The following is a 17,184-nucleotide window of genomic DNA, read 5'->3' on the forward strand; positions in this document are numbered from 1 at the left end:
GTAACTTAAATTTACCTGGGTGTTGACCTTACACGTAAGTTACCGGTTAGGTCAATCTAAATTCAAAACTTTACAGAAGTTTAGGAAGGTGTTAAAAAAAGAAAAAAAAAGAAAGGAGAGAGGTCTAAGACCAAAGGCCACCACAATCCAATCCAAGTTAACTATACCTCAGAGGTAGTTCAATTTAGATCAGGTCTGGTAAGACTGATCTAATTGAATTTCTGTGTAGTTCCTAGTACAGCCCCAGGGTTGGGAAAGCCCAGCCACTGGCTTGAGCCTCAAGGCTGCATTTTTCCCTACTCTCCCCCCAACCCTGAAGACCAGCCAGCCCCACTCCCCACGTTGCTGTACTGTCCCTGATTCCAAGTGGCTCCCAGTGCTAGGTTTACTGGCAGTTGCCAGTACCAAGTTCTGATGAAGTAAGTTGGAGTGGGGGAGAAGGGGAACAGAGAAGGAAGAAAGTATACCCCCCCTTCCCCTGATCTGCCTGCATCTCCCCAACTTGGTTTGATCAGGCTCCCAGGACCAGTGAGTGCTGTTAAAAGCCAGACCCAGGAGTGGTTTACAGGATTGGGGGCAGTTCAGTGGCAGGGGTGCAGGGTGTTTAGTGGGATTAGGAAACCTCTCTGATCCCACCCCCACAATGTTCCTCCCCTGATCCTACCAAACCTTCCCAGATCCCAGCAATCCCCCTGGTCTGCAGGTCCCATTAGTACTCCAAGATCCCCCATGGACCCTTCTTGTACAACAAGCCTCCCTGCTAGTCCTCCACCCCCAACTTACCTTAGATCGAGTTTAAAAATGGCCACCCAATCTAGCCTCTCTGAATGTCTATGGACCTTTTTAGTTGCAATTGAGTACTAAGCAGAAGACTGTAAGGCTTAGGTAGATAAAGCCATTGCTCATGCATTAAAAACCAGGAACACACCCTAAATATTACAGAGTATTTTATTGTTAGAAAATAGAAGAAACATATGGGACACTTCAGCAAGCAAACTATTTCAACAAGTTTTGGTCCTTCTACTACAAGCAGCTACTAAAGTGGTATTTAGAATAGGAACCTACTGTTTTAACCTACATTAATCTTTTACTGAACATATTTAACATTTGCGAGGCTGCTGAATAAGGTAAATTCTTTTAGGCAGTGTAATCTTCTCCAGGGCGGGTCGTGGCTTTTGATGAGCTACTTGTAATACAGCTGCAGGAAATTTATGGCTGATCTGCAAAAGTAAGGGGAAAATAGTCAAAGTTGAAGACTACTCTTCAGCCCTCTTCTCTTACTAAGTTTTGTGGGTTTTCATTAAAAAAAACTAAAGATTTTTTCCACACTGCACCAAGCCAGTTTTGAGTCTGCTTTTAGCACCATACAAAAACAAACCCCCCAAACAAACAGAAAAACCCCACAGCAGGACCTTATATCCAAGTTTCAAAGTTACTTTATCTAGTTAACTTTACTGTTTGCTTAATAAGCCACTTAAACTGAGATTCAGTGGAGTTGCACAAGAAATTTAACACATGGGATTAAATCCCTGCTGAAGTGAGAAATGTTATACTATTATTATAGTAGAAAACTATATGATCAAGGCGTTATTAAATTCTGAAAACATTAAGGAAATTCTGCCTTACACCCTGATTATCTTGTGCACATGTATTATTTTATGGATTCTGACTTTGCTGTAAAAAAAGGGGCATGCAAGTTAAGTAGATGCTTCTAAAACAGATTCTTTTAAAATGAGGAAAGTGGTAGCAGTGCCCCAATGTGACATGCACAGTAGCCATAGGCATGACTGATAGGATGGTCCATTCATATTTAGTTTCAAAGAAAATTTGGGAGAATTTGCAGTAGGAGAAAAGGAGGAAAGTACTAGACTCCCTGAATATCATGCCACCATCATGGCTAAGGCCTGATGAGCTGTATGACCAATGCTGGAACTAATCTGATGGGCAGTATGTGTCCCCAATAATCAGTTATGTCTGTTCCACTGATTTTGGCTTGGCATCCTGATTTTGATTGTACTGCACCTTTGTTCTAGTATCAGCCAATGGGCATCTGTCCTAGCAAGGGAGCGTACTGGCTTTTCAATAGGGGATGACAAGTCTCCTTGCCTCTGTAACCAAGTCTATTAAGTCAAGTTTGTGACTATGGCACGGGATGAGAGCAAGAACCCATTTACATGTCTCACTGAAGAAGCGTTTATACAGCCAAATCACACCTTAAAGTTGTCCCCCAGTTATACGTTCCACCAATTAATGGAGTGCTAAAAGGAGGAATAAAGACACAAAAACTTGTTCCATAAAATGTGTAATAACTTTGTGGCTCCTTACCATCACACAATGGATTGAATGAGCAACTGGGAGTTATATCAGCTGATCGGGACTCCCAGCCAGGCTCCCCCATGTGCACCCCAGAGCCTGGGAGCTCACAAAACTGACAAGGCTTCCAGCCAATAGGACATCCCAGGCATCCCATCCCTGCAGTTGATACAATCCCCCAGCCACAGGGGTGCTCCAAGCATCCTTGTGGCTCGAGGAGTCCAGCTGATGTGATCTCCTGGCCATGGAGATGCCTAGGACACCCCTGCAGCTGGAAGCCCAGTTAGCCAGGGCTCCCAGCCACAGGAGTTTGGTATTCACCAGTGTGGGGGGAGCCTAGGATCATGGAAACCAGGCTCCCCCTACACCAGCAATAGGGTGTGATGGGATCCAATTAGCAATTTCACAATCATACTTCATGCTATTTACATGTGGGATAGCATGAAGCATGATTGTGTAGATCACACATTAGGTCCTATTGTGCCTTTGCTTGCCCACTGAGAGGGGACTGAACAGATCTGGGTTCTATTCCCAGCTCTGCCATCATTTTTCTGTGTTATCTTGGACAGTATTCCCATCCAGATTTTCTTAAAAAAAATAAAATCTTGAATTCATACACATCTTTTAGATGCCTTGTTATGATTTGTCATGCATCCACAGGTGCATCTCTAGCAGGGCCAAGGAGGTGATCCTCCCACTCTGTGCGACACTGGTCAGGCCACAGCTGGACTACTGTGTCCAGTTCTGTGCATCCACATCCCTCCTGAAGTGGGGCAACATTGAGAGGGTCTAGAGGAGGGCCAGCCGAATGATCCAGGGACAACAGGGCAGACCCTACAATGAGAGACTGCAGGACCTAAACCTGTTCAGCCTTCACAAAAGAAGGGTGAGGGGGGACCTGGTGACAGTCTAGAAACTCACTAGGGGGGAACAGAAGGGTTTGGGAGAGACCTTGGTTTCCCCTAGCACCCCCTGGCATAACAAGGAATAACGGCCACAAGTTGTTGGAGAGTAGGTTTAGATTAGACATCCGTAAGAACTACTTCATAGTTAGGGCGGCTAGGACCTGGAGCCAACTTCCAAGGGAAGTGGTGCTGGCTCCCACCCTGGGGGTCTTTAAGAGGAGGCTTGATGCCTACCTAGCTGGGATCATTTGAGCCCAGTTTTTTCTCCTGCCCTGGCAGGGAGTTGGACTTGAAGATCTACAAGGTCCCTTCTGACCCTGCTTCTATGATAACAAATCTCTATGTTACTGCAATTGCCTTACAAGGTCCTATTCAAGAATCACAGCAGAATAAGGGGCTCAAAGTTGTATGTTGATAAACTAGCATTTTTGAAAGGTGTTACTAAACCTCTAAAGAACAAGAAAAACTTTTCACCATCTGCTTCAGATTACAGCAGTTTTATACTAAGTTGATTTTGCTTTTTAAACACTTTGATCATTAGCTACATTAAAAACATCTATGCCTTATTCAGCTATATACACTTACTCTCTCCAGTGCACCTGCTAGCAGAACTCCCATATTTTGCATTTTTGCAATACTAGCAACTGAGCTGTAAGAGAAAGAAAAGATTTATTCAGGTTTTTCCATCTCCAAGAGGGATTTATTTGCAAGCTTGTGCTAAAGACAAGCTATGCACCCTTTTCAATTCTGCCATAATTAAGCTTAAGGTGTGGAAGGGTTAAAAATGAAAAGTAGTATTAGGAAACATTCTATATTGGCAGAGTATAGTCCTTGTATAGAGTTTCATCACATTAAATGGATGATGCGTTCTGCTAGCTTAAAAGAATAGCTAGCAATAGGTTTTTGGTTTTTATGGTCAATTTGTCATCTACAGAAAACATCAAGTTAAACAGTACATTTCTACAGTCTTTGATAAACAGAAGTCTTTTTTTGTTGATAGGCTACATCTTCAGAAGTTGCAGGGTAGATTCAGTGCTACCTAGTCATGTTTGAAACAAGCCACACAGTGAAGTAAATAACTGGGTATTAAACATTTTCAAAATCTTAATAATTTGCCTCCTCCCCTAAAACTAAAATGCTAGGTCTCAAAAAAAATTACTGCTTTGAAAAAACAAAACAAAAACAAAATCTGCATAAAGTTACATAATGACTCTCAAGTGTCCCTCAGGGAGCAAGAGCTACAGGAAGAGGAGACAAGGCTCCAAGGCAGCACTGGGGAAGGAAGACCGCACAGGCGGTCTTCTCTTCCATCCTGCCAGTGAGCGGTCGAGGCAGACGTCACGAGATGTGCATAGCGGAGACCAACTGGAGGCTACAGGAATGGTGCTTCGAGGCGGGCTTTGGCTTCCTCAGCCATGACCGGCACATCGTGATGACAGACATGCTGGGATGGGATGGGCTCCACCTTTCCCCTAAAGGTAAGTGTGTGTTCTCTTCCAGGTTGGTGAACCTCCTTCGGCGGGCTTTAAACTAGGCTCGTCGGGGGAGGGGGAAGATGAGGGCGGAGGAGACGATGAACTACCAGGCCCAGCAACAGCCAGCGATGGGGGACGGGGCATTGCTGAGACTAGGGCGTCAGTGGGCACAACGTTGGAGGCCTCAAATGCCTCTACACGAATGCTCGAAGTATGGGGAAGAAGCAGGAGGAACTCGCCCTCCTCCTAGCTGTCACCAGCCCTGACATAGTAGGGATCACAGAAACGTGGTGGGACTCATTGCATGACTGGGCGGTGAGTGTCAAGGGCTATAGGCTATACAGGAAGGACAGGATAGGAAGGAAAGGTGGAGGAGTAGCACTCTACATCAAGGAGGAATATACTTCCTCGTTAATTAGCAAGGGGGTAGAGGGGGGGCACTCTGAGGTGCTCTGGGTTAGAGTAAAAGGCAGTCCAGGGGAGAGAGACTTAACGGTGGGAGTCTACTATAGACCTCCCAACCAGGGAGAAGAGCTCGACCAGGAATTCTTAGGTCAGCTTACAGAGGCAGTGAGGGCTAAGGATGTGGTCATCATGGGGGACCTGAACTTCCCAGACATCTGCTGGGAGGAGCAGTCAGCCAAGTCTGATCGCTCACGTCGGTTCTTAGCCGGAGTGCAGGACCTCCATCTAACCCAGGAGGTGCACAGTCCCACCAGGGGAGACGCCTTGTTGGACCTGGTGCTGGCCACGGGGGATGACCTGGTGAGGGGGCTGCGGGTGATGGGCCACCTGGGAGACAGTGATCATCGCTTGCTGGAATTCACCATCCAGCGTAAGGTGGCAAAGGGCTGCAGCAAGGCAACAGCCCTAGACTTTAGGGGGGCTGACTTCAACAAGCTAAGGAGGATCGTTGGGGAAGCGCTGAGGACCCAGTGGGGAAGGGAATCAGATGTCGAAGGTGAGTGGTTGCTCCTTAAGGAGACGATCCTCCATGCCCAAAGGGAGGTAATCCCAACAAGGGTCAAAGGGAGCAGGAGGGCACATAAACCCCCATGGCTCACTAAGAGCATCCGGGAATGTCTCCTTGCTAAAAGGGAGGCATATACCCAATGGAGAGATGGGGTCATCACCAAGAAGGACTATGTTACAGTCGCCCGAGGATGTAGGGGGGCAGTCAGGAGGGCCAAGGCAGAGTTGGAGATAGGACTAGCTTCCCGGATTAAGGACAATAAGAAGTCCTTCTTCAAATACATAGGGGGTAAAAAGAGGGTCCCGGGTAATGTGGGGCCCCTGCAGGACACGATGGGCAACTTAGTCATCACGCCAGATGACAAAGCTAACATATTTAACGATTTCTTTGCCTCTGTCTTCCTAAGTAGGGACCAGTTCAGCCACCTCCCTACTGGGCCCCCCTCGGGCCCCGAGAGAGACACGCCTGGGCCAGGGGTTAGCGAGGAGTTAGTTAGGGTACTTCTGGAGAGGCTGGACGTGTTCAAGTCTGCTGGTCCGGACGATCTTCACCCTAGGGTTCTACAGGAACTGGCCGAGGTCATTGCGGGACCCCTGGCGCGGCTCTATGAGCACTCGTGGTGCTCTGGCGAGGTGCCGGAGGACTGGAAGAGGGCCAATGTGGTCCCTATCTTCAAAAAAGGGAAAAAAAGAGGACCCGGGAAATTACAGGCTAGTTAGTCTTACCTCAATCCCGGGTAAGCTCTTTGAAAAAATTATCCTGGCACACATCCAGGAGGGCCTTGCGGGGGAATGCATGCTTAGGGGCAACCAACATGGGTTCATCAGTGGCAGGTCTTGTCAGACCAACCTGGTGGCCTTTTACGATCAGGTCACCAAATCATTAGACGCAGGGGTTGCTGTGGATGTAGTCTTTTTGGACTTCCGGAAGGCTTTCGACACTGTCTCTCACCCTGTCCTCATCAAAAAGCTGGGAGACTGTGGTGTCGATGCCCACACGGTCAAATGGGTCGCCAACTGGTTGGAGGGCCGCACCCAGAGGGTGGTAGTGGATGGGTTCTTCTCGACCTGGAAGGACGTGGGCAGTGGGGTTCCGCAGGGCTCGGTCCTCGGGCCCGCACTGTTCAACATCTTCATCAGTGACTTGGATGACGGGGTAGAAAGCACCCTGTTCAAGTTTGCTGATGACACTAAGATGTGGGGGGATGTGGGTGCACTAGAAGGGTGCAATAGGCTACAAGCTGACCTTGACAGGTTGCAACGGTGGGCGGATGAGAATAGGATGGGGTTTAACACTGATAAGTGCAAGGTGTTGCACATGGGGAGGAAGAACCGGCACCACACTTACAGGTTGGGGAACTCCCCTCTTGCCAGCACGGAGACGGAAAAGGATCTTGGAGTCGTCATTGACTCCACGATGAACATGGGCCGGCAGTGTGGGGAGGCAGTCAAGAAGGCCAACCGTACCCTGTCATGCATCCACAGATGCATCTCGAGCAGGTCCAGGGAGGTGATCCTCCCCCTCTATGCGGCACTGGTCAGGCCGCAGCTGGAGTACTGCGTCCAGTTCTGGGCGCCACACTTCAAGAGGGACGTGGACAATATGGAAAGAGTTCAGAGGAGGGCCACTCGTATGATCAGGGGTCAGCAGGGCAGGCCTTATGAGGAGAGGCTACGGGACCTGAACCTGTTTAGCCTCCACAAAAGAAGGTTAAGGGGGGACCTTGTGGCCTGCTACAAACTGGTCAGGGGGGATCAGCAGGTATTGGGGGAGTCCCTGTTCCCCCGTGCGCTGCCAGGAGTGACCAGGAATAACGGTCACAAACTGGCGGAGGGTAAGTTTAGATTAGATATTAGGAGGCGCTACTTCACAGTCAGGGCGGCTAGGGCCTGGAACCAGCTTCCAGGGGAAGTGGTGCAGGCTCCTAGCCTGGGGATTTTTAAAAGGAAGTTAGATGAGCACCTTGCCGGGGTCATCTGACCCCGGTGCTCTTTCCTGCTAAGGCAGGGGGTCGGACTAGATGATCTACCTAGGTCCCTTCCGACTCTAGCTACTATGAAACTATAAGAGGACAGGCTCCCAGGAGGGGTGGCAGCTGGAAATTTCTAACTTCTGTCTTCATCCACATCTGCAGCATGTTGGCTGGAGAACAGATGTTCTGTTAGTGGAAGAGTCCAGGCTTGCCTAAGGTTGAAGGATCCAGACCACTGATACCAAGAGGAAGTGATGGGTGGTGGAGGCGGGCATATACAAGCATTGGCCCCCAGGTGCCAGAGACCCATAGTATGCCACTGGTGGCAATTAGCAAGGGAAGTTAGGGGCAAGAAGAAGGGTTTCTACAAGTATGTCAGCAACAAGAAGATGATCAGAGAAAGTGCAGATCCTTTACTGAATGGGGGAGGCAATCTACTGACAGACGATGTGGAAAATGCCGAGGTACTCAATGTCTTTTTTACTTTGGCCTTCACGGGCAAAGTCAGCTAACTAGCTACTGCATCCGCCAGCACAGATTGTGGAGGAGATGAGCAGCCAATGGTGGCTAAAGAACAGATTAGGGACTATTGGGAATAGCTGGACAAGTCCAAGTCCCTGGGGCCAGGTGTGATGCACCTGGAGGGTGCTGAAAGAGTTGGCCAATGTAATTGCAATGCTGCTGGTCATTCTCTTTGAAAAACTCGTGAGAGCTAGGAGAGGTCCCAGACTGCAAAGAATCCCAACAGCATACTAGGCTGCACAACTAAGAACATTGCCAGCAGACTGAGGGGAGTGATTCTTCCCCTCTATTTGGCACTGGTAAAACCACATCTGGAGTACTATGTCCAGCTTTGGAACCCCCACTAAAGAAAGGAGGTGGAAGAAATTAGAAAGAGTCCAGTGAGAGGCAACAAAATTGTTAGAGGGCTAGTGAACAGGACTATGAGGAAAGGCTGAGGGAACTGGGTTTATTTAGCTTGGAGAAGAAAAGAGAGACGAGCATCAAGTAAGTTTCCAATGGTAAATGAAACATTCACCTACTCCCATCCCCCACAAAAGGCGGACCTACTGCTTACTAAGATTGAGAAATCTGATGTTTAGTTACCACTGATCCAGAGGAAGTAAGTATGGTATGAAGTGGTATAATTAGTCCCAAACTTAAAATTCTTCACTTTTTCCAAATACTTTTCTTGAGAAGTTGATGCCTTTTCCCTGAATCTTGCCATTTAAAAAGTGCAAAGCTGAAATCCTCAAAAGATATTGCATACAGGAATGTCACAATTTGCAGAAGAGCAACCTAGAGACCTCTCCTTCAGGGGGAAAAGTCCTGTCAACAAGTCTCTTCAGTCCTCAGGTAGCTAAAAGGCTGCCAGTTTGGATGCTAACTGTGATGCAGTACCAATGACATGTCCACCAGCACCTGGACACAACAAACTTGTATTTTCATGCAGACACCTGTATAGTGTCTACTTAATACAAGTATGCATGTATAGTAGTACTATAAAAAAAAAAAAAAAAAAATATCAGTATTCTTCTCAGTTGAGCCCCTGGAATATTGTAGCATCTTGCAAGTAGTCCAAACTATCCCCACCTAGTTTCCTAAATGCATTAAAACAATCAGCCCCAGAGAAAAATTATGACATTTAAATCATTCCTGAACAAGACAACATTCATCATTTAAAAACAAAAACTAGCCAACTGTTATATTAGAAGCCTACAACTTTTACATAATTGCATCTTGAAAATGAAGTCCATCACCGTCTGCAAGAAACATGCTTCTATTTAGTAATCATTGATTTTCTAGTTTCTAATGGAGTGCCAATTAGTATAGCTCTGTTTACTCTTGTTGTGCATCAGAAACAATGCTATGAGCTCAGGAAAAGTTCCAGGAACAGTATTTTAGTTAAATGTCTGTAAAAGCATACCAAATTGTCTTCTGTACTCCTGCCAAAAATACTGGATATTTGTATGTTATGAACCATGTTTTGTGGTTAAAACTTAGGAATACTTTAAATTACAGCAATTTATGGACATCAGGCTTAGAAGCCAGTTTTTGGACCAATTGTGAGGCTGACCATAAACATCCTAAGCAATCTTTGGCAAATTATTTTGTCCCTCTCTCTGACCCTCAGTAGTTTACAGAGTGAGAAACCGTATATCCCTGCAAGATATGGAAGCTGCAGCAACATGATTCTCAGGAAGTACAAGAATAGAGAGTTTTTCCAAACTCCACATTTCTTTTCCAAAAGGGATTTTAAGAGTTTCCCCACCACTTTCGGCATTTTTACACATCCCTTTTAAATAAGGTTCCCCTTAAGATGTTATTTACCAAATATTTAGATAACTGCATACATCTTTAAGCCAGGTAGAAGAGCCTGAGCACTGTAAAAAGGACCTTAGAAACGCCTGTCCCAACACGTGGGGGTGACAGGGGAAAGTGAAAATTCTCACGCTGCCAGCACCAGGGATGGCATCTGTAAGGCTTCTTTCAGAGAATCCCTTTGCAACTTGTAGGCTGGGAGTGTGTCAGTACAGGCTCACAACATGCAGTTCTGCAGACAAGCCTACCAGTACCATAGCAAGCAATGCACTGGCACTGGGCACAGTCTCACAGGGGGTCACCAAATCAAGTGGACCACACACTACATTTTAAAGGCAGTGAGACACTTCAGAGCCCTGCATTTGCAGTCTCATATGTGGAGAAGTCTGCGCAGGGGTTGAGAGCCCCAAGTTCTTGCTGTGGCAGTGGGGCTTCCTACAGCCAGGGCCCCAGCAGCACCACAGGCTAAGCCCTGCCTCCACTTGGGCCAAGGTGGAACAGATGCATCCCCAGGAACACTGCAGTCCTCCTCTATGACCCCTGCATATATACCAGCATGTAGGAGGGTGCTCTGCATAGGACCTGCATCAGGCACTAAAATGCCTGGCTACAGCTCTGAAGTCTACTATAATTAGACAGGTTTCTAAGGCTGTCTCTAGGTTTTGGTTAGAACAAGTGGCCCCTTAAGTCTGGAGGGTACAAAAGCAATTTAAGGCCACCATAAACCCGCAAGACTCTCTGGAGTATATTCTGTTCTACTCTCTCCAAAGGGCAGCAGAATTTCACCAATTTTGTTTCAATTTCGGGTCTTGCCTAGTTTTCTAAATATTATAGAAAAAACCTGATAGAAATCCAGAGTGTAATGCCAGAAATTTGTTAATTACCTAATCTGATTTTCTGTAGGTCACAGGACATTAACATGCTATTTGGTTACTCTTGTATTAAGCCAAATATCTTTAACTACATCATAACTTCCAAAAAGGAAGTTCTCTAAATTTGAATACACTAGGTCATGGTCAGTCCACCACTTCACTTGGCCAGTGGTACCAGTTATTAATTATCCTCATTGTTAAAAATGTGTGCCTAGTTTTAAATAGTCTGCCTTCTAGTTCCTGACATTGGTCCTTGCCATGGCATTCTTTGCTAGACTGAAAAGCTTTTGTCACCTAATATTTTCTCCCTGGAAAGTGACTTGAACACTATGAACAAGTCACCTCTTGTCTGTAAAACAAATAGACTGAGTTCCTTGCATCTCTCCTTATAAAGGCATGTTCTCCACATTGTATGTATTATTACTATCCAATCGTTTTGTTTTTGTATTCCAAGTTACCTTTTATACATATGCTGCACAGCCTAGCCTCTTCTCACTCCAGTGTTCACAACTGTAAAACTTTTATTCTTGTCAAAAGCCTTATCCAGTTCCCCATTATATATGGGGGACTATTTATGCTTAATATTAAAAGCTACAATACCTTATTTTCTCTTTCACTGGATTTTTGGGATTTCTCTCAGAAGCTCCATTTTCTTGTTTTTTAGAAACCCTCATACCTCCAGCTTTGACTGCAACAAAGAAGAAGATACATAATGTAGTTACATTTTTGTCATTCAAATAAGTGTTAATCATAATATCGTTTTTTGTTTCAAAGCAGACCAGAGAAAACCTTGTAAAACACGGAGAACTAGCAATAAAGAAAGATTTTTTTTTTCCCCCCAAGAGGTGACCTCCTTATTTTGCTTCTGCTGTGGTTGGAATGTATGAAAGAAGAATGAGCCAAAAAAAGACATACACCCAAGAAAGTAAGCTTTTGGACCATAGCATGATAAAATCAGGTTCAAGAGACTGTAATCCAAAATTAAGTTTCCTTAAAGCGATACTAGTTCAAGAACTACCTGCTACCAGACATCCTCCCCAAGAATCTTAGATGTTTCTAGAAGTTTATTTTTAAAGTGCATTCATTTTTAGCACAATACATGACTGTTGGTAGTAGGCTTGTCACAATTTCCTCAAGATGCTCCCGAATAAGACTGTATATGTAATACTAGTTACAAAGCAGACCAGAATCAACCCCATATTTTCCATGCACCAAGTGTTCAAACAAGTTTAATTATATTTTATTAGCAATACTGCCAATCACATAGTCAATTAGCACCAATTAAGCTACAGATGACCTAACAATAACAATTTAAGTGTTAAGAAGTGTCAAAAAAATTCAGGTGTTTAAAGGAACATGTAAAACTTATTTCAGATAACTTGTCAAAAGAAATGCCTTCTTCCTGAACACAAGGGTATTTGTAAGTTTTAAATCTGTCAAAGAAAATAAGAACCAAATGAAAAAAAGATTTTTGTTTCATTTAAATTCTATAGCAAGTTCCCTATTCTGTATTTTGGAACTATCAAGACATGCATTTTCGTCATATTTTGAATTTGTGCACAGAATGGAAACTGTTATAAAAAGGCCCTTATGAAAAGATGGTAGAATATGTTCAACATCAAACTCTGGAATAGTATTTATTTGCTTACACCTAGTCATGACATTTCCTTGACTTTCCAGTCAAGTCATGTTACTGGCATAGCCCTTCTAAATGTCCTGCCTAGAAACAAGAATCAACTTCTCTTTACCTTGTGGACTACATGGCCTTAGGCTTAAAATGCTGCAACATAGCAATGTCTACTACAGCCAAAGCAAACACCCAGGCAGTGCAAAGGGAAAATTTCTCATTTAAAAACTCTCTTAATATGAGCGATGTATTATTTTATTATATAATGGTAAAAAGCCAAAAAACAAGGCTATAAATTACATTAATATATAAAGGATACCCTCTCCCCTTTTCAAAACCACAAGGGCCACTGTGTGTGAAACCCCTGGCTGGATCTGAAAATCTTCCCTGAGATAACAGATACATCATGAAGTTGCTAATTAAACAAAAAAAAAATAATTCAAAGGTCTAGGACTTGATTTTGAAAAATGTGGAGTACCTACAATTCTCACAGAAATAAACTGGAGTTGAGTGCTCAGAACTCTGCAGTATTAAATATGTACCTTTAAAAAAAATATGAAAAGCTCTTTAAAACCTTTTTGGAAAAGGTTAGCTTTAGTTTTTATCTACTGAAAGTTTCTCTATCTAGACTGTTGCAGTAACAAAGCTATGGGAATGGCTGAGGACACATTTAGAATGCTATAGACATGGCAAAAAGTTGCCTTGTAAATTGAAGTTTCTTATGTTCATTTCTAGCTCAAAGTTGACCTGTGTTGAGAGTTTTGCAACTTTGGCAATTTGGGGGAGGGAGGGCTAAAATTTAAGTTTTTAAAAATTAGGACAGTATGTCATGAGCTGATCCATAACACAAGTTTAAATAACCCAGAATATTCTCCCTCACCCATAGATTTGCACTGCCTTTCAACAATGAGCCAGACCCCAGATCAAAATGGTCCAAGTTTTTAGAAATGTTCAAAGGACAGAGCTGAACCAAGATCCAAGTTCTGTGCACTTGGCCCTTTGCTAGGGAAATGCTATACGCCTTTGTATGTCACATATTGCAAAAGTTTAATATAGGGGTTTTTTATTTTCAAGTTTAATGGAGCAAGATGCTTCTGCCTCTCTGTAACACTTGTATTCAGAGCTGTGCACCCCATTAAAGAAATAAAAACAAACAAGCTGCACAAAAGAATGTTATGGCTCAACTGACAGAAACTTGTGAGAAATCCACTCTGACACCAGTAGTTCATTGAAGTAAATGGACTCACTCATGCAGCTAAGATACAGAATTTCACAGTAGGTTAATAAGTTATGCATTAGATACTCATTACCTATCATTTTTCATCTTGAACCTTTTATTGGAAGGAGCTGGTAGGTACCCATCTATGTTCATGGGGAATTTAAAGATGCCTCATTTTGGTAGACTCCAGGAAGCTAAACAACTTTTAACAAATACCGTTAAAGAGCTATAGCTTCAAATCGATCAGGATACCTGAGCCAAAGGGCTTAAATACAGACTTCAGTTTTCAGGTGTTCATGTTCTGCAGGTAAAACACACCTGGATCTGAATTATAGCTTCTTTTTGCTAGCACGCAAAGTTCTATGGGGGCCATGTACAAATATTGATGTATTCTAAAGTTAAAACCAGATGTACTATTTAGAACAAATGTTCTTCCAATGCTTTAGAAACTCTAAAAACTAATTTTTAACAATGCTAAAAAAAAAAATAAATACAGCAAATGGCTAGTGCCTGGTGTGGACTGTCCATGGTTAGAGAGAAAAACCTTAGTCTATTTGAAAGAGATGTTACTGTACCTACAGTTAAGATTTAATAAAGAATACACAGAATTTTAGTAATTAGTTACATACATGTGAAGTAGCTATAGATTATTAAGTCAGAACTAAGCATCTCCAAGTAACAGAGGATTTTTTACACACTTGATTTGGAGTATGTACATGGGAATTAGCCAAAAATCTCTTGCTTTAAAACTTCATAGTCTTGTACAAACAAGTGCCAAATGGTATTAAGGCAAGTCACGCAATGCAATCATGCTGTATGTGAACAAAAGGCATCACTTAACGTCTAGATCTTTCCTGGTTATGTGCAAAAAGGTGGGGGGGGGGAAGAAAAATCACATGAATACAATTATTGACATACAGCAAAATCCAACTTGCTGGTATTTCCTTACAGCCAAGGGGCCTGCTGCCAGAATCCAGGGTACAGAGAACCACTGAAGAAGTGTTTTGGTGGGAGGGGGCCAGGGACAGGAGCAATAGTTATCTTAATACCCACCTCACTGCTTATGTACCCTCCTGCTGGAGGTAGCTCTGGATCCAGTCTGCTAGCCTTCTTGTGGTACAGATTGGGTGCACAACAGAAAGAGAGAGTTTGACACCCCTGCCTTCCAGTACATCTGAGTTTGCAGATGAGATAGTTTGCAGAGTTCACAGTCAAAGAGCTGGATTCTGTTAGCTGATCAGCGGTTATTCTTGCACTAAGTCCCCAAAAAATCACTGGGGTACTGCCTAGATATCAATCAAGCCATGACAATGGGACTTATATATTTTGTCATTTGCAATAGGGGCAAGAGGAAGAGATCAATTCCCATCAAATAAGGGTTTCTGATGCCAAGTGAGAAGCTCCATCATCAACTTTGAACGATGCTTTGCCCTTGTAAAGCTTGCTTAGTCTCATAAAAACATCCAGAACTTGTCTGGGATTCCTTGAATAAACACCATTTGCCCACCCTAGGGCTTCACCTGCCTTCCTCGCCTCCCAGGATCTGACCAGGCAAGTCTCAGCCCACCAAAGCCTGCCATATAGACACGGATAGAGAAAGCCATACACCTTAGTTAGCACTGAGCCTTGCCAGGCTCAGGACACCCCCCATTAGCCTGAAGCCCCCAGAAAACACCAGCAGTAGTCTGCGCTCCTCGTGACAAGCGAGAGCCGTGCCCGTGGCAGGGCACCCGGACAGGCGGCAACAGGCCAGGCTCGGGCACGGCAGGCTGCCATCTGAAGCGCGGCTTTGCTTGGCAATCACACGTGAAGAGAGGGAAACTGCCTGGTTTCCCACGGCACCCTGGAAAGGATCTCAGGGGCCCCCGGGGTAGACTCAGCGGTCTGCCCCGTGCCAGCGCCTGCCTCCCCTCGTTCGCGGGCGGCCGGGCGGGCTCCCGCACCAAGCGCTGAAGCCCGGGGCGGGCGCGGGACCCCCGGGCCGGACCTACCTGCGGGGGGCCGCCCGCCCTTGCGCGGGGAAGGCGGCGGCGGCGTGTCCCTGTCCCTGTCCCCGTCCCTGGCCATGGCGGGGCGGACCGGAGGAGCCGTGCGGGCTCGGCGGCCTTTATGGGCCTGGAGGTAGGTGCGCGGCGCGGGGCGGGGCGGGCGCGGCCTGAGTGGTGCTCCCGCGGCCCCGGAGGCGCGGCTGGGAGGATGCCGGCGCGGCGGGGGCTGGCGGCCCGTGCCCTGCTTCTGCGCCCGCGCCCCGGTGCAGCCAGGAAACAGCCCTCGTTTTACCGCCACGAGCGCCTGCCGGGGAGACGGAGCCGCCGCGGGCAGGAGCCGTGTTGGGCCAGTGGCAGAAGGAATCAGGACTCGAGGTGGTGATCTTTTTTATTAGACCAACTAGGTTTTTGCAAAAGAATTTTTTTTGCAATACACACACACACACGCGAATGTATGTATATGTATATAGCAAAAAATCCAGTTGGTCGAATAAAAGAGATCACCTCTCCCACTGATTCAGCGGAGAGGGGAAACTTCGTCCTCGTGTTCAGTCATTAGCTCTGCACAAGACACGAAGGGGCGATCCGGGAGCAATCCTATCAGGGCTGTGAGACACGGTGACAGAGCTTTTTCACTGGGACACACAACCAAACGGTGTGCCTCAGAGCCTTTGTATTCACGTAATTGTTTTCCGCACGTATACACCTTTTTGGTGCGCAAATGCTGTGTTCACCCAGAAGCGTGGGTCGGCCTACGCCAGGGACTCACCACAGAGCAGCAAAAGCAACTGATGTTGAACTGAAGAGCAGAGCAGTGCCAGGGCAGCGCGCCGGGGTCCGTTTTCTGTTGCTGCTTTTGCAAAAGAACCTAAAGCCACCAAGTGAAAGGTGAGAGGAGGAAAGGCAGGTGTACTGGAGGAAGAGCACTACCTCCCCTCACTACCCTATCCTGCGATTTGAATGAGAGAGAAGCAGCCTGTCGGCTGCAGTGGAGAAGAGGAGGGAAGTCACAAATAGGGCAGGCAGAGGTGTAGGACTGCGCAGCTTTTCTTTGACAGTGACTGGTACACACATGTCAGACTTGAATTGAGGAAATGAGTACCAGAGAGCTATAGACAGGATGCAAGAAAGCCACTGTCTCTTTGGCTGTGCAAGATTTAAAAGGTTCAAAAAGACAACAATTGCGTTAGATAAATACGTGTTTAGCATGCTAGTCACTGCAGTGAGTAGAACAAGCAGGACCAGACTAACTGTTTGTGCTATGCGGCTGATGAGATTGGGGAACAGCAAAATTGTTTTGTTCCCATTAGCCTGAATCCACCCTCATAATGGTTCATTAACTTTTTTCTGTTTCTTTGTCATGCTCATGTTTGTTTTCCTGAGATTTTGAAAGCCTTGTTGATTCAAACAAATTTCTTCTGTCTTCTGTTTTTCTTTTTCTCGCATTTTGTTCAGAAACTAGATATTAGTGTCAGAGAGATTTCTGTTTTGTTGGGATTTTTAATTCACACTTTTATG

At 45.4% G+C, this 17,184-nt stretch overlaps 1 protein-coding gene across 1 annotated transcript; it reads right to left on the minus strand.

The window, feature by feature from the left end:
- Positions 1-930: 930 nt before the first annotated feature.
- DAPL1 (death associated protein like 1) lies at positions 931-15,804 on the minus strand. The gene is made up of 4 exons (XM_090045679.1): positions 15,670-15,804; positions 11,433-11,520; positions 3,804-3,867; positions 931-1,220 (listed from the first exon to the last, which is right to left on the minus strand). Exons 1-4 carry the CDS (start codon positions 15,743-15,745, stop codon positions 1,101-1,103), a joined length of 348 nt encoding a protein of 115 aa, XP_089901805.1. The 5' UTR covers positions 15,746-15,804; the 3' UTR covers positions 931-1,100.
- Positions 15,805-17,184: the final 1,380 nt, after the last annotated feature.

Source organism: Crocodylus siamensis, chromosome 4, assembly GCF_052110815.1.
Source record: "Crocodylus siamensis isolate JL-2025a chromosome 4, ASM5211081v1, whole genome shotgun sequence".
Classification (NCBI taxonomy): domain Eukaryota; kingdom Metazoa; phylum Chordata; order Crocodylia; family Crocodylidae; genus Crocodylus; species Crocodylus siamensis.